Source organism: Erpetoichthys calabaricus, chromosome 2, assembly GCF_900747795.2.
Source record: "Erpetoichthys calabaricus chromosome 2, fErpCal1.3, whole genome shotgun sequence".
In the NCBI taxonomy this organism is placed as follows: Eukaryota; Metazoa; Chordata; class Cladistia; order Polypteriformes; family Polypteridae; genus Erpetoichthys; species Erpetoichthys calabaricus.
In genome coordinates this window covers 176,268,483-176,290,690 of record NC_041395.2, presented here as the reverse complement: position 1 = coordinate 176,290,690, position 22,208 = coordinate 176,268,483, and the positions used below count along the sequence as shown (strand labels likewise).

The 22,208-nt window shown below is 38.2% G+C and overlaps 1 protein-coding gene across 3 annotated transcripts in view; it reads right to left on the bottom strand.

The window, feature by feature from the left end:
- Positions 1–22,208, bottom strand: part of LOC114646568 (uncharacterized) — a 116,245-nt gene that overhangs the window by 1,704 nt on the left and 92,333 nt on the right. For all 3 annotated transcript variants that reach the window (XM_051922725.1, XM_028794822.2, XM_051922726.1), the window contains 5 exons: positions 8,093–8,182; positions 7,509–7,660; positions 6,492–6,656; positions 6,296–6,369; positions 884–988 (listed from right to left, as the gene is read on the bottom strand). In XM_051922725.1, the coding sequence (XP_051778685.1) occupies positions 884–988; positions 6,296–6,369; positions 6,492–6,656; positions 7,509–7,660; positions 8,093–8,182 (586 nt within the window). The remainder of the gene's footprint in view (positions 1–883; positions 989–6,295; positions 6,370–6,491; positions 6,657–7,508; positions 7,661–8,092; positions 8,183–22,208) is intronic.

The following is a 22,208-nucleotide window of genomic DNA, read 5'->3' as shown; positions in this document are numbered from 1 at the left end:
TGTTTTGCTTGCATTAATTTTAGAAGGTTACATGTTTCATAAAATTAATGTATTAGGAAGTTTAAACAATTGCCAGGAGAGCAGGGATAGTAAAAAATTCCGAGGTGAAGGTGACTTTGCCTTAAGGATTTGTTTCAAGTCCACTGTTTTTCGGGATAGTGTTGGAGATGGGACTAGAGATGTGCATGAAGGAGTTTTGGCTTTGTGGAGTAGAAGGCAGAAGGGTGAAGTTTCAACAAGATGGAAGTGGAGGTTGAGAGGGAAGATGTGACTGAAAGTGGGTGCAAGTGAAAGGAGAAGAACAGGTCTCGCCCCAAAGGAAAGCACAGAACCATGACAAATAAACTTGTCAAGAAAATGGAGGCTGAACAAGTGCCCAACTGGTGTAAACTCCATTCATCATGGTCAGCACTGGTTTATCTGCGGAACAGATTTCTTTATTTGTTTTATTACCATTGCAAAATAAGTCTTACTATTACCAAAATCCACATAAAACTTTTACTGGGAAATGTTTTGTAAATTAATAAAAAATGCATTCCCTTAACTAAAATCACAGTAGCACAGTGGTTAGTACTGCTGCCTCACAACTTGAGTCCTGTATTCAAATGCTGGCTCAATTACAGTCTAGATGGAGTTTCAACTGGGAACTCTTTGTTCGTCCCAAACACATGCATGCTAGGTGAACTGGTGACTACAAATTGTCATTGCAGGAGTAAAAGAGTGTGTGTGTGTTTGTGCACAGCAATGGACTGGAGCCCTGTCCATGGTTGCTTCCTAACTTGAATCCAATGCTACCAAAAGAAGCTACTAAATCCAAGGATCAGAAATTGATTAAGTGTGTGCAGAAACTGATGGATATAAAAATTCACAAACCCGTACATACCATCAGATGTTTTCTGAATTACATTGAGAATGTCATCAGGGTCTAAACTCAGTTCTCCAGGCTGCTGGGCTGCATAGGCAACTGTGCACTGAACCTGTGGACAGTCTGACAAGAAAATGCATTATTAAAATATCTGGCAGCATATCATCTTAACAGTATTAAAAACATAAGTACTTTTTTATTTTTAAATGAGGACAATGTGGTACATCAAGTTTTCTGTTTTGGTATGCTCGGTTCATCAGTTATTTATGGACTTGGGTACTTAAAGGCTGCATGATTAATATTTATCAAATAAATTTAGTTTGGGAAACAAGGAATTCTAACTCTGTCATCCATTTATAATAAAAGTGTTTCATGCAATAGAGAGCCCCTGAAATAACTTATCTTTGAATTTGTTCTGTTATATAGATTTATTTAATCACAAAAGAATCTACCTTTCCTGGATCTCTATGCTAGGCTTTTTTAAATTCTTGTTCCATTGGTTAAGCACAATCTTCCCGGGTTTGTGTGGTAGCATATTATAACAACTTGATCAGGCTTTATATGTTCAAATCTAAAGTAGTACATAATATCTTGCAAAAATATTCAGACCTTTGACCAATTATTTAATTTTACTGAACAACAAATCCTACACTGACACTGTGGTCCCTGTGATGTTTCAATTTCAAAGCACTGAAACTCAGTTTTTTTATAATGTGACTTTTTTTTTTTTTTTACCAAAAATAAACATAAGAAAAAATAAAATATGCTTATTTTCCAGCTACTCCACCGAAGTTACCTTTTTTATTCTGTTTTGCTTGTATTATGCTTTGCTTTCTATTCACAGATTATGTCTAGCATATCTAAGATTTTATTTCATTTTAATGTCTAATATCATAACCTCAAAGAATGCAAAATCACTTAAGCTTTTAGGATGTAAAGTGTAATATACCAAATATTCCTGTGCTAAGTTAGAAGCACAGTGATCAACACCACCTAAAGAACTCTGTTATGCCTTATCACAGGAGCAACTTATCTGATGACTAAAAAGACGAAGAACCTTTGCAGGGATAAAAGTAAGGCGGAAAGGATTCAGAGCTTGTCTGCCTCTATTATTATGGAGTGCTGCATTGCTTTTAGAGAAGTTGGATAAACTTTTACATCTCATGGTATGTCAAGGTGAGTTCAGGGACTGTGGAGAATCAGCTTAAATTTTTGATTTCAGAAACTATTTTAATTCTGGTTGGGTTCAAATGAATTAGATCTGACAGAATGGAAAAGGTAGGAGGTGGACTTGAGGTTTATGTGAATAAGGGTAAAAAAAAGTAAACACATTATACTTAAAACTAAAATGTGTTATCCAGACAATCAAATACTGACTAAATACATTCACATTATTGCCAGGTCAGAAAATGTACATCATCCTGATTAATCTTTTTTAACTCAGAAACAGAAACAATTCACTCTGGTACTAACATGCTAATGAACGAATTATTCAACCAGGGGAACATAAGAACAAACTAACTTCTATTAGCAGATTCCATTTGAGGACGTAACAGGCTGGACCTGCTCTGTTCAAATGATAATGCCTAATATTTAAACTGGGGGCATAACTGGGAAAGTCAGACTGTCATAATGCCACCTACAATCCTTTTATTGATAGCAACAGTTTTCTTATTATCCAAACCAGAAGTTTGTGTGTGTGTGTTTGTGTTTATTTTTGGGCTTAATAATATTTATATTTTTCTTTTCTTGTAACTAAACATTTCACTACAATTTGCACTGTGTGTATAATTGTGTGTCACAACAGATTTTTAACAAACTAGAAATACCAGAACTCATAGTGTCATGTGCAAATGAGCTGGATAAACTAACACCCTCCAAAATCTTGAATAAAGTTAAGATCTCCAGAAAACAGGAACACAAAACAGAAAAATCTACAGGCCCATATGGCTTTCAAAAATAATTTTATTTATTACCAAACATGAAAAACAAAAGAGGTCAAAAAAAATAAAAAATAAAAATAACACAGTATATATTCTTCAGAGATCTAACCTAAGGGACCATTATGATATTTAACATTAAATTCTACTACTGGGTTGTGTATATATGCACTACTATACAGAATAAATTAAATAATAAAACTCCTTGCAAAGGTTTGGAAAGTCATGAACAGGAAATCCTGAACTATATCTTTCCTCTATGTTATGTGTTCCTGCTACCATTAATCACCACCAACTAAATTGATGTATAGTGATTGAACACGTTACCAATGCAGTTGGTCAGTTGAATGCTGAAATGTTGCTTTCAACAGCACCCTTAAAAGCCAATCATATATTACATCTATAAAGATTAAGTGGTGGCTCCAAACCATGTGTATTTTTTTAAAATAATGTACTTCTGGATAATATGCAACAATGCTATGAAAGCAGGACCTTTCAATTATATTAGGTGAAAATGAGTCCTATATCTTAATCTGTATAAAGCATAGTCAACTCAAGTCAAAATTTAACATCCCACGCATCACTCTTGCCCTATTCAAACTTCATCCATGTTAAATCCCTAGTTGACATGTTATGAGGCACCTGCTTCACTGGGTCACCTGTTTTGGGAATGTGTAGTGCTTGGCCATTATTGGAATAAAATAATTCCATATTTATCAGAATGTCCTGGATTTACCATAATCTTTAATCCTCCAACAGCTCTGTTTGCAGTAATACACAATAGGACATTGCTACATAATGAACAATCTGTTGTGATAACTTGCACAACACTGTTAGTACACCATTTGATTCTTCTTAACTCATGGAATCTTAACACATTTACCTTAATATAATGGAAAAAATCGAAAAAAATTTAATTTACTGTATGTGGACTGACAGGAATTTATCAATGTTGTCCACAAATAACTAAACAGGAAGAATCATTAAAACTTTTTCTTTCTGTACTGTCTAGATGTGAGTGGGTAATCAGATCTGATCTGAGTAAGATGTAGCACTGTGTGTTTTACCGATTTGTAATTTATTTATTGCAATGAAATAATTTAAATAAAAATATTTCTTAGCTTTTTAATGTGCCTGAGCATTCCCCAGAAGGAAACAATGACTATTGCTGGGGATAGAGTGGCTTGGTCTATTCAACTAATTATTAAGTATGTAAAAAAACAAAAAAAACAAACAACAACTAAAGCCTGTTTATAATGCTCGTCGTATTGCCACCTCAGCCCTCATCAAGATGAGCAGAATATAATTAAAGCACCCAATATCCCGACAGAGAAAATCTCATGTAGTAAAACTTAGCAAGGGCACCTGGTTTGAAATTTATTTGTTGAATTTCAGAATTTGTTAATCCTACTTTACATTTTTAATTCAGAAAGCAGTTTGTCTATATTTTGTGGTCAGGTACAATGTTTTCAGGATCCTTGGCACAACAGCAAAGTTCACTTTCCAGAATTAAAACTAAATACAAAAATGCAATAATAAGTTAAATTAACATTGTAGTAAATGCTTAAAACAAAAATCTTGGACACCATCATAACTAGAAGTTAACACTTAACTTATTAATACTCTCTAATGTAAGGCAGAGTCCTACACACTAGACCTTTGGATTCCTGATCAGATTTCTAGCAAACTGAGGAGTTTCACTGGTTTGAACTGTTTGCACTCAAACTTCTTTCCCCAGTTAGTAAATTGCTGGATTAACAAAAATGCATTTGTGGTGATGTGACAGTGTTTAAAGTGGTTTCTGTGACTTCCTGAAGCCAAGGCAATTTATAATTTAAAAGTTTTATTTAGGATCTGGCACAATCATCATTTTTTTCATTCTGGACATTAAGTTACAGGGTGGATACCCATGCAAACTAAAACAGAAGTTAGTATGTTATTATGTGGTCTTCTAAAAATATAATGAATCCTCTATGAAAAACTAGCAATTGTAGATATACATTATCAAGGGTTGCTTACAAAAATTTAAAAAAAAAACACACAGATGAATTTAGACAAGCAACGGTGTTCTCAATAGGAAGTATGGTATATTTAGGATAATTTGAACAAATACATTTGTAAACATTCCCTACTAGCTTCTTTTCACTAAATCTTGAGAAAACTTGTTCTCATCTTTAGCAAAATGCTCCCATCCTGTACTCTTGTATCATTTTGTTCCTGATGGTTCTATTAACCCTGGATTACTCTGCCAGCAGCTCAAATTCTTTCCTCATTATCTATGATTTTCCAGTTATTCCACAACGTTAAATCCACTGTAGGCATGTTACTATAAAGCAAAACAATCTTGAGAATATTGAGAAAGTATGTTTTCTAGCTTACCATACCAGTCTTGCTACAAGGTTCCTCCTCTTTAAAAAGATTAATAAAATAATCAGAGGAAATAGAATTTTACTCTCTTGTCTATTGTATGTTGGTGAATATTCTTTCCTTTCTGCTTCTCTTGACTACTTTCCTTGGTGGATCTTGGCTAAGAATGCTTTTAAACAAACAGGAACTTTCTTTAAAGATTAGGTTGCAACAAATATCAGTGCAGCTTTCTACATTTTCTTTTAGCAAATATAATTTTCCTTCTGTCTATTCATATTTTGAACCCTTTGAATCCATCTTGTTGATTTTAATATACTATATTAATCCACAAGGGGAAATTGTCATTTCACATGACCTTTGGGGGTCAGAACACAGGGTCAAACATTACAGAGTTATCAGAAGAAAAAGATAATAACTGACCTCAGGTAGACCTAAATGGCATGAAAACACATTCTAGAATACATACACACTAAAGCCAAGAAAGGACTCATCAGCTAACTTGATGTGCATGTCTTAGTGATGTCGTAAGAAACTAGATTACCCAAAAAAATCCATTTGAATATAGGGAGATTGTGCAAATTCTACACAAACAATAACCAGCTGAGAAAGTGATACTAGATCCTTGGACTTAAGATGTAATGTCACTAAACACTGCAGTATGCATTTTTATATAGTAAATTACTTTGAAAGCATTATGGTATAATGACCTATAACATGGAAAAAATACAGTTTCAAGTGGTTTATTTTCACATGGTTAATACGAGTTTTGCAAGGAGTTGCTAATGTCACTTGTGTATGCAACAGTCAGAACAAAAGAGAAAAGTGCAGATCACCATGATGAGTGAAAAATACAGGAATGTTACGCAAAAAAGATAATGCTAGAATAAAGTTAACTAAAAAATTTGTACAAAATGTCTCCATGATACTGATGTTGCCTCAACCACAAAAAAATTACAGCATATTGAAGTGCTGCTGCTGGATGAAAATAGTACAGTGTGTGAAGCATCAGAGCTATAAACATCAGGCTTTTATTAAAATTTGCAATCTTAGTAAAGTTATGCAAAGAAAAAATGGTCTGGGTATCATACACTTAGTTTAATACTAACTATGCAAAATTACTAACCCCACTCTTCGTACACCTCAATTCCGTCACTCTTTCTGGGGCTCAAAGCCTCAATCCAATTATTCTTCTCAACTCTAAAATATGAACAGAGGTCATCAGAAAGCAAACAGACAGCACAATTGCAGACATTTAACATGCAAAATCCACATGGGGGGGGGGGGGGGGTGGATCAACAGACAAACGTGCATATACTTACTCAGTGCCAGCTTTCAGCAGACGTTGGGAGGTCACATTGCGATGGTTTTTCAACAACACAAGCAGAAAGGTGTTCTCCTTGTCTGTATTTAAATCATCCTCTGCACTATCACTGATTTCAATGAGAGACCTATGGGCATGATCAAGAACCACAAAACGGTCCACACTGGGAGAGAGGGGAAAAAAATAAATTAATAAAGTTACAGTATACTCAGCTTTAATTTTAGTAATAACCTTTACCACACACACCTAAGGTGTACCACCCTTTTTAATGTAATTCAAAGTAAATTACAGCAATATCAATGAATGCCTGTACATTATTTTTTCCCCATTCAGTATTTGTACTGATTCTCTAGTTGTGAGTTTGCCTCTGTATTTCATGCCATAGTATTTTTGTTTCATTTTTTTTATCATTGTTTTGTTTTTCCTATAATTTTACACTTTGCTAAACTGTTGTCTGATTCATGCTTGACCTTTGCTTCAGACATTTTAATTACTGCTTCTTTTACTCAGTTTTGTGTCTTATCTGTGCACTGACCTCCTTTTCCTTCCCGTTATGTTTCTAGTACCTTTAGCTGTCCTTCTAAAATTATCAACTTTGTCTTTAAAAGAACTGTCATCTCGTAAAACTGGCACAGTTCTGTGTGACCACATAAATCCAATGCCCAAGCTGGAGATTGGATCTTCACTGTGTCATACTCTAAGTGATACTGTGAATAAATAAATACCAATTAAATGGTGAATCAGAGAAAGGGGTTTACTGAAAAATACATGAATAGTTTGAGTAGAATGAGCTATGGGTGTTTGTGAAGTAAATGCCTTTAGCAATTTGGAGGCATATCTTAAAGAACAAAGGTGGATATGAGGCATAACATGGTTATGGCATAACAAAAAATTTCTGTTCAAGGTTTAAAGCTTTAACTAAATTACAAACATTCCAAGTTTGCATGGTGCCTTTGTTTCAACTGAACATTCTATGTTGATAAACAACAATTCTTGGTGAAAATGAAATACTCACCCTTTGCGAATGGTGACTAGCAATAAGTCATTAAAGAGAAACAAATAGACAGGAGAGTTCTTCTTCTGTCCAAAAATATTTTCTTTGTCTGTACGTTCAATCACTTCACCCTGCTTGACCAGCCAACGAGACGATGAGACCAGAGGTAGCCCCTGACAAATTTTGTAAAGATGTATCATACACATTTGTTAGTCTTAGATAGACAGTATATAGCCTATTTACTGGCCACTGTTGATCAAGCACAATGTTGTTCAATGGCTGCAGTCTGTAAGTGCTGAGAATCCACTCATTTCCTTTATTAACAACTTATTTGATTATGGAGAAGCAAAATACAGAACACAAACCCAAAACACTCTATACAAGTGCATTGCAGTTATGCATGTGTGCACTAACCTAAACAGATGGAATTGGATTTATAAAACTCATAACCTCAGATTAAAAGTGCCCCCTATTACATTAGCCTATTACCTCTAATCCTACCAACCTTTGACCAATATGATTAAAAAGAATTAACTATTAAACACTGAACATATGGTGTTATAATACCTTGTTTTCTGTGGGTTATATATTATTCTGTGGCTCACCTTGCATGCAAATTCTATCTTGTTAGCAATATGAACAAGTTCTTCCATCTGCTTCATTCTTCCAACTTCTCTGTTGCAGTCTTCAACAATCTAGGAAATATAGATTCTGAGGTAATGTAGTTATTTGGGGTTCACTAGTGTGTTTTTCATCATCTTATAGATGCGGTTCAGTCAATTATTAGATACTAGTCATTTAGCCCGTTACAATAACGGGCGTTAGAACAGTAGTGCATAAACATTAGTAGGAACAGTCTATATTAAATGGCAAGGGACTTTGACCTCATTCTTTTTGTTGGTCGTATTTTTCTTTCTTTCAGCCTTTCTTTTGTTGATGTTTACTTGCTGAGCTGACCGTTCTTCGTGGGCTGCCGCCGTGTATTGTGTGTCTTTAATTTTCTGTGACAGTAATACTGTCTTGTACGGCTCTATTCAATAAGGGCACGCACAAAAAGGCGAGCTTCAAAAGGGCGACCTCAATTGAGCGCGGCGAATAAAGGCGTTCGTAGATAATTTAGTTCAAATGGCTCTGGAATATGTGAAGAGCAACAAAGGTGCAGATCTTTATTTACGCGCGCCTTTATTCGCTGCGCCCAATTGAGGACGCCCTTTTGAGGCTTGCCTTTTTGTGCGCGCCCTTATTTAAGGACACCGTCTTGTACGTCCGTAATATACCTTTAATTTTCTCTGGCGGTAATACAGGCGTGCGCGTCAGTAATATGCCTTTAATCTCCTCTGACAGTAATACTGGCTTGTATGTGGCTGTAATATGCGTCAGTGTATTGTGTACCTTTAATTTCCTCTCGCAGTAATACTGGTTTGTATTTCCGTAAAACGCCTGTAACTTTCTCTGACAGTAATATCGTGCATCGCACCGTGCCCCGCGCATGCGTACTTCACCAGAAGACACCCACACACGGACACCTGGACGCACATAGGGATTTTATATACAGTAATCCCTCCTCCATCGCGGGGGTTGCGTTCCAGAGCCACCCGCGAAATAAGAAAATCCGCGAAGTAGAAACCATATGTTTATATGGTTATTTTTATATTGTCATGCTTGGGTCACAGATTTGCGCAGAAACACAGGAGGTTGTAGAGAGACAGGAATGTTATTCAAACACTGCAAACAAACATTTGTCTCTTTTTCAAAAGTTTAAACTGTGCTCCATGACAAGACAGAGATGACAGTTCCATCTCACAATTAAAAGAATGCAAACATATCTTCCTCTTTAAAGGAGTGCGCGTCAGAGAGAGAGAGAGAGAGAGAGAAAGAAAAAAGCAAACAGTCAAAAATCAATAGGGCTGTTTGGCTTTTAAGTATGCGAAGCACCGCGGCACAAAGCTGTTGAAGGCGGCAGCTCACACCCCCTCCGTCAGGAGCAGAGAAAAAGAGATAGAGAGAGACAGAGAAAAACAAGCAATCAAAAATCAATACTTGCCCTTCAAGCTTTTAAGTATGCGAAGCACCGTGCAGCATGTCGCTTCAGGAAGCAGCTGCACAGAAGGTCGCAACGTGAAGATAATCTTTCAGCATTTTTAGACGAGCGTCCGCATAGTCTAGGTGTGCGAACAGCCCCCCTGCTCAATCCCCCTACGTCAGGATCAGAGAAAGTCAGCGAGAGAGAGAGAAAAGTAAGTTGGGTAGCTTCTCAGCCATCTGCCAATAGCGTCCCTTGTATGAAATCAACTGGGCAAACCAACTGAGGAAGCATGTACCAGAAATTAAAAGACCCATTGTCCGCAGAAATCCGCGAACCAGCAAAAAATCCACGATATATATTTAAATATGCTTACATATAAAATCTGCGATAGAGTGAAGCCGCGAAAGGCGAAGCGCAATATAGCGAGGGACTACTGTATATAGATTCCCAGTCTCAGAAACTAAAAACTGATTATAATTATTTGAACACAGCTGTTTTATTGAGAGCATACAAGGTCTGTGTGAACACAATACAGAACACAGGCCGGTATATTACCAGTCTACAGATATTTATCAATTTCCTAAACCCAATTAATCCAATTCACGGTTGAAAGGACCCATTGCTTTGTCTGGCTACATGCATGAAGGTATAACCCTGGAAAGAGGTGATACTATCATTATTTACAAATAGTTAATAGAAACAAAACTGCCACCAAGCATCTTAGAACAATTTTCAGTATATTTGATTCTGCAAAAACATTTTGTTAATGTTAGTGAGTCTTATCTCTTTCAGGGCGGATGTCGACTTTTGTCAAAAGGAGGGGTTGACAGTGGCAATCCATTGTAAATGGTGACAAAACCCACCATTATGTTTTAATTGGATCTTTGCTAGAAGGAAAGTTAGATTTATTGTTTTGACTGAGATTTGTTCTGTCAATAGTAAATACCGGCAAAAATGGCATTGACAATCTGGAAAGAGATAGAAGTGAATGTGTAAAGCAATATACTCCATGAACAACATTTTGCATGTAATCATTGAATTAGATTCTTATTTTGATATGAGTGATTAAAATTGAATGTGAGGTACCAGCATCAGCTAATCGATCCCCAGCTGATTGTGGAGCTGAACAGGTTCATGTAGCTGACACGTCTAAGACAACATTCGCCTGGGAGGGCCACCATTTACAATAATGAGAGGTACAAACCAGATTACAATGCACTACAAAACATGACCACTCTGCCACCCCCGCCACATGAAGACCGCCTGGCAGCCAGCCTACAATGCATTCCTTCCTAACTGGCCGGCACAGCATGCAGCAACAGACGTTTTATGTTGATTTCTGTGTGAAACCATTGCTTTGTGTGCTTTTCAGAAAACTGTTTTTTGGAAAAAATATTCAGCCCTCAAAGAGTTAATTTAATGGCTAAATGGTTGGCCTTTAAAATACTCATTATATACGTGCATGTATAAAATTATATACAGTAAACCCTCGTTTATCACGGTTAATCCGTTCCAGACTCTACCACGATAAATGAATTTCCGCGAAGTAGGATTCTTTATTTATAAATCGAATATTTTCGCAGTTAAAGCATAGCAATCCTGTTTACTGCCTTCTAAATACGTTTTTTAACATTATTAGAGCACTCTAGACATGAAATAACACCCTTTAGTCAAAAGTTTAAACTGTGCTCCATGACAAGACAGAGATGACAGTTCCGTCTCACAATTAAAAGAATGCAAACATATCTTCCTCTTCAAAGGAGTGCGCGTCAGGAGCAGAGACTGTCAGAGAGAGAGAGAGAGAAAAGCAAACAATCAGAAATCAATAGGGCTGTTTGGCTTTTAAGCATGTGAAGCACCACTGGACAAAGCAGCTGCAAGGAAGGCAGAAATGTGAAGGTAGTCTTTCAACATTTTTTAGAGGAGCGTCCATATCCTCCAGGCCAGTGTGCGAACAGCCCCCCTGCTCACACCCCCTCTGTCAGGAGCAGAGAATGTCAGAGAGAGTGAGAGAAAGAGAAAACCAAACAATCAAAAATCAATACGTGCTGCTCGGTCTTTCAAGTATGCGAAGCACCGCGTGGGAAGCATATCTTATATCATTGAGGAGTTTTATTTAATATGTAATACGCGCTCTGGTTGGGTAGCTTCTCAGCCATCTGCCAATAGCGTCCCTTGAATGAAATCAACTGGGCAAACCAACTGAGGAAGCATGTAACAAAAATTAAAAGACCCATTGTCCGCAGAAATCCGCGAACCAGCAAAAAATCCGTGATATATTAGATATGCTTACATTTAAAATCTGCGATGGAGTGAAGCCGCGAAAGTCGAAGCGCGATATAGCGAGGGATCACTGTACTGCTAAATGAACACACTGATAAACGGGTGATCTTTGAATTTAGAGGTTTAATCAGATACTGTAACATTGAACAACCGTATCTCTAACTAAAAAGTATCCATTACGAAAGCCCAGTAATCCATCTCCAAATATGGGGAGATGTCATTTTTATTTTTTAAAGAGAACATTTTAGAACAAATCCTATATATTTTTATTTATATTGATTTTATAAGTAACATGACAATGACTGAATTACAACAAAGCAAGGAGGCATATAATGAAACTAGAAGAGATAGTTACCTTAAATTGACTTCTGTTGAAAAAAGTAATTTCACATTAGCACAGTTGCTTAATTAAGGACATTGATAATACATGTCTGCCAAATTCTAAAAAAGTTTTGAAAAGATACTTCATAACTAGTATTTAACTTTTTTGTAATTTTAAGTAATCTGGCAATTTTCACAAAATATTGCATGTGTGCTGCTGTTGGTCCAACTTAAAATATAAGCTATATGGGTTAACAGGGAGAGGAATTGTATTAGGAAAATAAAAAAAAAAACAGTGACAGTACAAGGGCTACAATTCCCTTCAGGCAGCAGGAGATACCTTTGTCAATATATTTATATATATATATATATATATATATATATATATATATATATATATATATATATATATATATAATCCATCCATTCTCCAACCCGCTGAATCCAAACACAGGGTCACGGGGGTCTGCTAGAGCCAATCCCAGCCAACACAGGGCACAAGGCAGGAACCAATCCCGGGCAGGGTGCCAACCCACCGCAGGACACACACAAACACACACCAAGCACACACTAGGGCCAATTTAGAATCGCCAATCCACCTAACCTGCATGCCTTTGGACTGTGGGAGGAAACCAGAGCGCCCGGAGGAAACCCACGCAGACACGGGGAGAACACGCAAACTCCACTCAGGGATGGCCCGGGAAGCGAACCCAGGTCCCCCAACTGCGAGGCAGCAGTGCTACCCACTGCGCCAGCGTGCCGCCATATATAAAATCCTAAGCCTAAAAGTGCAATGATTTTATGTCACGGATTTTGTCACACTTTAAATTGGGCTTATTTTAAAAACCTACATATATAGGTTTGGTATTATTTTCAGAATGTATCGGACTTTAATGTGATGTTGTTAGATTTTCAGATTCTTATTCCGTTTTTAAATTATAAACTAAAAAATGTCAAGAACTCATGTCCCACGAGACGAGACTTTGTGCCAAAAGATTTAACCACGCCCGGGGACAGAAATAAAAGACAAAGAATAGGAGAACTGCTGTACAGGCTTTTAAATGTTCGAAGTGCCATGCAAGATGCAGATCATGTGGCATGGCATGGGGTAAAAAAAAAAAAAAAAAAAAAATCTGCATTTGTTTCCCATTGTATCACCGTTTAAGAGGGGGTTTCAGAGGAGCAACAGCGTCTCCTTGGGGTGCATTCAGCTTCACAACACGAGCGGCAGAGACGCAAAGTGGCTGGCGCCTAGCACAGGCAAGCAGCGGGGAACCCCTAGTAATCTATAACTAGAGAGCTTGTTCAAAAGCTTGTTCAATGTTGTTGTTGTACTGAATAAAACAGACACTGGACAATCTCAGCCATTGCTTCATTCTATTAAATAAAATTGTTTGTATATTTAAGCCTTCACATCTGTGCCTGGCAGGTTGGTAGAAGCAGCTAACAGAGCAGAATCCTGAGAAACTGATGAGAAAGCAAAAACCCTCAGAGCCCCTGTTTTATCACTTCCACCATATATCCTGCACTTCAATAATTTTCCACACTAGAAACATTCTGCAATTGCATTATCAATTGCAAACTGATCTTCATACACAAAGAGTGTTTTTCCTGTTGACTACATCTGTATAGAGCATATTTGAAACTGAAGTTACATGACAACTTGTGACTACAGCCTCAATAAAATCTGTTCTTACACCCAATGCTTTACAAACCCCTTAACCCAATGTTTTTTTGAAATATAACTAATGAATTATAGCATTAGCTGAACGTTTCCACAACAACAGTAGATGTGCACCATATATTTAGAGCTGACGGTCAAGCCATTCAAAGTGGTCCTCTCTTTTAAAGTGCAGCTGACAGACAACTTCCCTAAATCTCTGGTAGGTTAGTAACAGCCGGAGTTCTGTACTGACTCCATCTTCAAGCACAATACAAATCTTCAAAATATTAGTGATCTGAGAATGGGATTACCTTGTTAGTTAAGATTAATTTTTTGGTTTGAATGGAAATAATTAATAGCAAAATAAAATGGTGTAAATGCCCTTTTCATGTGGCAGGCAAATTATTCAGGAAATTCTAAAAAATTAAAAACAAAGTGTGAATCCATCATCAGACACACTCACTAACAAAACACTATTTCCTATTTAGCTAAAAAGCTTAAATTTAGCAGGATGGTAAATCTAGGGCAGTAGGTATAGGCCAAGAAAGAACATTTCGTAAAGTAAAGTAAAATGAGGCAATAGTAGTCATTGTTTTATGTTTATCAAAAAGACAAGGCTGCGATTAAAACTGGTATTAAAAATGATCAACAGTAAGTGAAGTCATCCACTCCTACAGTTATTCTTCCTATGTCAAGTTGCCAATCATTACGATATTTTCCTCAAGAAAAGGGAAGCCACTGATCAAGGACTGAGTCTGGTAGCAACCAGAGCTTGCTATATTTTAATATTATATTTAATGCTTATATATACCAATACACCAGAACTATCAGGCTGCATTTACATTATCTTAATCTTATATTACTATCATGTAACATTCTATCATGTAGTTTTGTTTTTTTAAATACTCATGCAACACTTGTTTTCTTAATATAGATGAAGCCCAATTTAACATTTCCATGTTTAACATTCTCCCAAATTTACATTTTTAAATGGTGAGTGGGGGTGATGGATGTTTTTTCTTTTCAGAATTAACATTAATTATGGACAAAAAAGGTGGAATGTTTGCGTTATACTCAAATTTTATTTTATAAAAATACCAGTAATGGCACACTGCATGATAACATGCAGTGAATACACTTGACTTGAGCATTCATAGTTTTCATACTCTCTCTGTCTTTTAGCATTCGTTTGCTCAGAGGATGATGCGCTTGCTGCTTCCTGAGCAGCTGTTCTTTTCTCCACTGTAATGGCCCGCTTCTTCTCTTCTTTCGTTGGTTGGCTGTTCACATTAGAACTGATTAAGTCATTGTTTGTGTTGCAATTACTTAGTACATTTTCTTTAATCTTTCACTTAAGTCTTTAATCTGCCTCAAGAATGATTTAAGATATGAAGAGATAGGGGAAATGATGGTGAAGGTGGTAGGGATGAGAACGGTGCCCATACGCATACACTGCACGGCCGCCCTGCTGGCCACTTCCGAGAGTCCTACAGTAAAATACAATAAAAACAAAAAGAGGAATAACCTTGGAGGTCAACCTTCACTCTGAAAGCGGATAGTAGATAGTTCAATAGTTGAAACGGTTTGTGAGCTACAGGTGATTTAAAATCCTGGACAGACAAACAAACAGTCACAGTAGTGTATTATATAAGAAGATTTGTATATCAGTAATTTATTGTATTTACTGCATTCAAAAAAGTGAAAACTTTATAAGTGTTATGTCTTTATTGTAACAAAAAAAAAAATTCAACACTAAATTTTTTATTTTTCAACTAAACCACCATTTACCACTTTCAATATAAATTTTTTAAGTGCTTCCATGCACAAGGATGGTTTTATTGTACTGTGTGTAAATTGAATACAGCATATGCAGCTGGCAGTACAAGGTGCATTTTTTCCATTGTACTGTTAATTAAAATAATCACAATTATATAATTAAAGGCAATAATCATCAATAATTAATTTTGTCCTATTTGTGTACCCCTACAAAAAAATTGAATTCATTGCATTCACCATGTAAATGTGCAATCTGTAAAATTCAATGCTGTATGTAATAAGTTAAACTAAACCACAATTCAGTGTATATTGCCTTTGATCTAAACACTTGACATGTTGTAACATTACAAAATTACAGACCAATGCATTACCATTACTGTTTTTACAAAACCTGCTACAAGTGAAATTAAAATTTACATCCAGAATACCCATTATTTCTACTAATTACCTGTTTCAATTGAAAATAAACCTTCCTGTAACACTGTGTTTTACAAAAGTCAACAAGGTCAGTCACTAGGAAAGGCAGAAATGTTTTACTCATGGTCAGTTGTACCTAATATATTCCAGTGTAAGGCGCTCCAGTGATCTAATAATATTTGCTATAGTAAAAATACTGTATACAGAAAAACGTTTACCAACTCCACTATAACCAAGACCCATTGTCTTAACGGGATTTCCTAAGCGAAAACTGCGTAATACAGCTAGTTAGGGTATAAATCTGACTAGAATAAGTACTCTTTGTAAGCCTTTGTAAGCCTCAGCTGTGCAACATTCTACTGAAATTATCCTGAGCACATTGTCCATTCCATTGGTCTGCAGTCTCATCTTTCTCCTAGTTAAATGAAGTGCTGAATATATAAATTTAGTGAAAATTAACAAGCATTAGCTGGAGAATAATTACATTTTAATGAAATATTTCAGGGGCCAAAAAAAACAGTCACGTCTAACTGATACATTTAAAATAAAATATGTAGGGTGTTAAAGTTACGTTTATCTATTCACTAGAATCGCATTTATGGTAAATTTTACACATACAATAATATCATCAACTCAAGTATCATACTGAAACATCCTGAATAAACAACACATTTTCTTAAATAATACAACATATTTACTTCAATAAAACTCAGTAACAACAATGCAACATTACAGTTTCTGTATGCCATCAGCACAAACACACAATAGTTAATAGGGCCCACTTGTCTTAAGATTACTTGAAGATTAAAACTATGAAAACATCAGTATTTGACTGCATTAATAGTGGAATCACACTAACCAGTAAAAAGTAAAATAAACAATAACACCATGATGTCATCAGAGCTGTATTCAGGGCAATGTCAGAGATTCATTGATTGTATCAGACTTCTGTTAAACAGATTTAAAAATAAAATATGAAAGAATATGTCAAATATCAGTAAAACTTGAAATGCTAACAGATGGTAGCACCCTTAAACTGATCATTATGATACTTTTCAGCGCAAGGCCCTTTCTGGAGCCAAAACCTTTAGAGTTATATATTAATGATGTGCAGGAGTGATTTCTTCTTTAACAGAAAACTAAATCATTCTTTCCAGTCCGGCACTGTCAGGCCTACAGATGGTCAACCCAAACTCATCAAGGACCATTGTTAGGCTTTGTGAGAAACCTTTTATCACAAAGTTACTCTTTGTGCTCTTAACATTTTTTAAAATGTTTTGTTGGTTTGGAAGAGATACCAGATTGTTTTGAATGTATAACTGTTGTCCCTCGCAAAATGGGCAGGTCCAGATCATTTTTCAAGCCTCATACACAGCATTGACCCATTTCAACCCACTGTAGTAGGAAGCTTTGGGCTGATGCTCTGATTATCTCTATATAAATAAGGCGATAAAACATATGTCCAACTGGCCTCACAAGAGGGTGGGAATGTCCGAACAACAAAGGCAAGTGGCCAGCAGAAGACAGTAAACTATGCAGCATATACAGTGGAACCTTGGTTCACGAACATCTCTATACACGTACAAATCAGGTTATGACCAAAATGTTTGCCAAACTTTTGCATCTGTTCATGACCACACACTCGGTATATGAACAAGCCAGTTTCTCTTTCGGTTTGTGCGCGCCGATGATTTCAGCATGTGTTCAGTCTCTCCCTGTGCATTCCCTGTGCAGCGAGCAAGACAGAGAGAGAGAGAAAGAGAGAGAGAGCGTGAGCGAGCGAGCGAGCGAGAGACACACACACACGCCAGACAGACAGACACGCGAGAGAGATAGAGAGAGCTGGCATAAGACCGAGAAGGCAGTTAAAGAATGCACCAGGCTTGTTTTTAAAGAGACTGATTTGAGCATTGTTTTAACCTCGTATTTAATGAAGACTTTTTTCTATTGGATTTTAACCTCCACTTCACTTCTGTTTACAGCGATCGGTTCGTAGCGTGCATTGTTGCAATGTTACTTTTCTTGGTCGTTTATTAAATTGCGGATTTTTCAAATGTTCATTTTTTTCCCTGTGCTTAAAACTCATTAAAAAAAAAAAAAAAAAAGTGTTTTTAGCGAACGGATCGTAGCGCTATAGCGCAAACTCTTGGATTGTTAGTTTTCTCTGTGTTAGTCAAAGTTTTTACATTTAGTTTACTATTACACTGTGCATTCTATGGTATAATTAACTATATTTGTGCTTAAAAATCTTTAAAAAAATATATTACATACAGTTTGTATGGTCTGGAACGGATTAATTCTATTTACATACAATCCTATGGGGGAAATTACTTCAGGTCATGACCAAATCGGGTTACGACCAGAGTTTTGGAACGAATTATGGTCGTGACCTGAGGGTCCACTGTATCTGGGATTTATGTTGTTCAGTGTCCACAATAGGGCTCAAATGTCAGATGAAGAAAGGCAAAAAGAAGCACCAAGAAAGAGGGATGTAAGGAATGTCCAGTGAACAGAGCCTCATAAATGTACAACGCAATCGAAACAGACTTTCCATTGTACTATGAGGCCCACTGTAATAAACAGGCATTTTTGTATGCTTTATATATAGTCTTACATTTGTCTGCTTTGCACTGCACTTTAGCAGTTATTGTTATTAAGGCTGCTGGTGATGAATTTAGAAGAAGAAAACAGCCAGTTAATGATGAAGGAAAGGGCACGAATATCTGCGAAGGAGGTAATAAATAACCATCTAGTGATGGAGGTGAAGATCATGGATGTTGCTGAAAGAAACACCACAGGTGTGGCTGGTGATAGAGGCTGAGGTGTTGACAACTATGAAGGAGGCCATAAAGGGCCACTGGGGTTGGAGCTTCAGACATCTGTTTCTATGAGGAGGGTAAAACAGGTCAGGCTGGTGATGAAGGTGATATGTATGCTGGTGACAGAATTTACATAGTTTCTCACAGACATGTTCACCTTGTGTTTCTTTGTGTTTTCTATGGGTACTCCAGTTTGCTCCAACACTCCAAAGACATGCAGGTTAAGTGAATTGACATTATTAAATTGGCCGTGTGTGTTTTCACCCTGCAAAGGACTGGTGAATAGATGGATGGATAGATGTTTAAATTGTACATCAGAGTGGCTAAACAGTAGCAGTAATGAAGATGTACTACTTCCTGACAAATTAAGTTACATATAACAATAATGTACCTAAAAGCAATGAAAGAAAGTTAGTGCAATTGATTTTAAGATCAGTATTATCTAGTCTAGTGTTGCAAATAATTAACACATTAAACAGGACAATAAACTAGCATGCAACTAATCTTATAGATTCCAACAGAGTCCAGCCGTAGTCAGGACAGTTTTAAACCTCACATAGATTCAGTGACCTGAGACAATCTGAGGTCCATAAGATGATGCCCCTGTCAGCTGCGTCTCTTCTGACTTTACCTGCTTTCCACGCCCCCAACCCCGTGTTAGCGGTATACTTTTGTGCTAAATGTGCTATTATAGTAATGGTAGCAAACTGAACATGTCTGCAAAAAATATTTATCTATATTCTATCTATATATATATATTTATCTTAATACATAATTCGCCTGCCTCCTCACTCACTCACTCACTCACTCACGTCCGTCCGAAGCCGAATGCGCAGTCGCCTTCTGCGCACGTTCGAAGCAGAATGCGCAGTCGCCTCCTGCGCAGCTGCCCGAAAAACCTTACGAGACCGACATCCAACCCCAACATCGCGGCAGGCGGCGGATTTATGACCGCAAAAATTCAAAAAGAAAGGCGACTTCGATTAAAGCTCTAGAGGCCTGAAAGGCGATTTCGACTACAGTTCGAGGCCTAATTACGCATTCTGATTCAATTACGCATTCATTCAATACACCTATATCAGGTTTGTGGTGCTTATACTTATTACTATTCCATATTGTACTGGAACATTCATCATTCAATATTATACTATAGGCCTGGAAAATTCATCAACTAACAGTACAAGCCTTTACAGTAATGAGTAAAGCGGACTACAATCATTACAAAACAACTTCTTCGTTACTTATCATTTGTTCTTCATACACTGCTGACACAAACTCGTGCCCGTTTCATCTTACGTTGTCGAAACGGGCTCTTTGTCTAGTATATTATATATATCTTCTTGGCATTCGTAGTCTGAATCACAATCTGATTGTATGGGTGGTTACCTACCAAGTAACGCTTGTGGTTGGTCAGCAAGTCAGCTAACATCCGCCACGGTGCCCTCTTTCAGTTGTGAAAAGCAGATAATGCAAAGAGTAACCACACGCCGTGGTGCAACGTTAGAGGCTTCGCCACTGACGTCCAAGGTTCGATTCCCTGCGAGGGGGGTGCAGTGCGTGGTGGCCTAATGAGCCCAGAATTAGGGCGAAGCATGGATTTAGATCTGGTTGTTTTCTATAATTTGCTTGAACTTTCCGGTTGATTTTGCGACTTCTCTCATCATGCTAAGTACTATAGTTCGCTTGTGGTACCAATGTAGTTATGTAAATCCAAGAGAGTGGTTGTGGGCCAAGAACAGGGGGGTGGGGCCTTCCTCATTCACTCACCAGCCTCTGTTCAAGTTGGTCTACGTCTCGCCATGTATTGGAGTGCACCTTGCCTCCACTTAGCTAGCTATACCTGTTTGTTCAACAGACATTATTAAAAACTAGCCAACCCGTGGCGTAGCATACGCCGCATAATTATGTATTGATGGGTGAACACTTCCTGAAAGACACAGTTGTCCAAATGGGGTTGGTTTTGAGGATACGACTGTAGGTGAATGAAAAGATGTTACTCTGGACAGAGCAACATACAATACAGCGTTTTACACGCTGTATACAGTGATTCACATCGAAGCATAGACACTGCTAAGACCATGGGATACCCCTCGCAAACTGTTTTACACGCTGCATACAGCAATTCACATCCGCGACAAACATGCCTCTTCTTAGATGGTCCTGCCGCGTCCACCCTTGTTCTCAAAGCATACACACTGCCTGGTCATGTGCCCACTCGCAAGAGCAACTCACGGAGACCCACCCACCAACTATAAGACCATGGTGTGTAAAACAGTTTGCGATGGTGGACGCGGTCGTGCGCCATAACCTGTCACGCTTGGGTCACAGATTTGCACAGAGACACAGGAAGTTGTAGAAAAAAAGGAACTTTATTCAAAGCACTGCAAACAAACATTTGTCCATCCATCCATCCATTGTCTCCCGCTTATCCGAGGTCGGGTCGCGGGGGCAGCAGCTTGAGCAGAGATGCCCAGACTTCCCTCTCCCCGGCCACTTCTTCTAGCTCTTCCGGGAGAATCCCAAGGCGTTCCCAGGCCAGTCGAGAGACATAGTCCCTCCAACGCGTCCTGGGTCTTCCCCGGGGCCTCCTCCCGGTTAGACGTGCCCGGAACACCTCACCAGGGAGGCGTCCAGGAGGCATCCTGATCAGATGCCCGAGCCACCTCATCTGACTCCTCTCGATGCGGAGGAGCAGCGGCTCTACTCTGAGCCCCTCCCGGATGACTGAGCTTCTCACCCTATCTTTAAGGGAAAGCCCAGACACCCTGCGGAGGAAACTCATTTCAGCCGCTTGTATTCGCGATCTCGTTCTTTCGGTCACTGCCCATAGTTCATGACCATAGGTGAGGGTAGGAACATAGATCGACTGGTAAATTGAGAGCTTCGCCTTGCGGCTCAGCTCCTTTTTCACCATGACTGACCGATGCAGCGCCCGCATTACTGCGGATGCCGCACCGATCCGCCTGTCGATCTCACGCTCCATTCTTCCCTCACTTGTGAACAAGACCCCGAGATACTTGAACTCCTCCACTTGGGGCAGGATCTCGCTACCAACCCTGAGAGGGCACTCCACCCTTTTCCGGCTGAGGACCATGGTCTCGGATTTGGAGGTGCTGATTCTCATCCCAGCCACTTCACACTCGGCTGCGAACCGATCCAGAGAGAGCTGAAGATCACGGCCTGATGAAGCAAACAGGACAACATCATCTGCAAAAAGCAGTGACCCAATCCTGAGCCCACCAAACCGGACCCCCTCAACGCCCTGGCTGCGCCTAGAAATTCTGTGCATAAAAGTTATGAACAGAATCGGTGACAAAGGGCAGCCCTGGCGGAGTCCAACTCTCACTGGAAACGGGCTCGACTTACTGCCGGCAATGCGGACCAGGCTCTGGCACCGATCGTACAGGGACCGAACA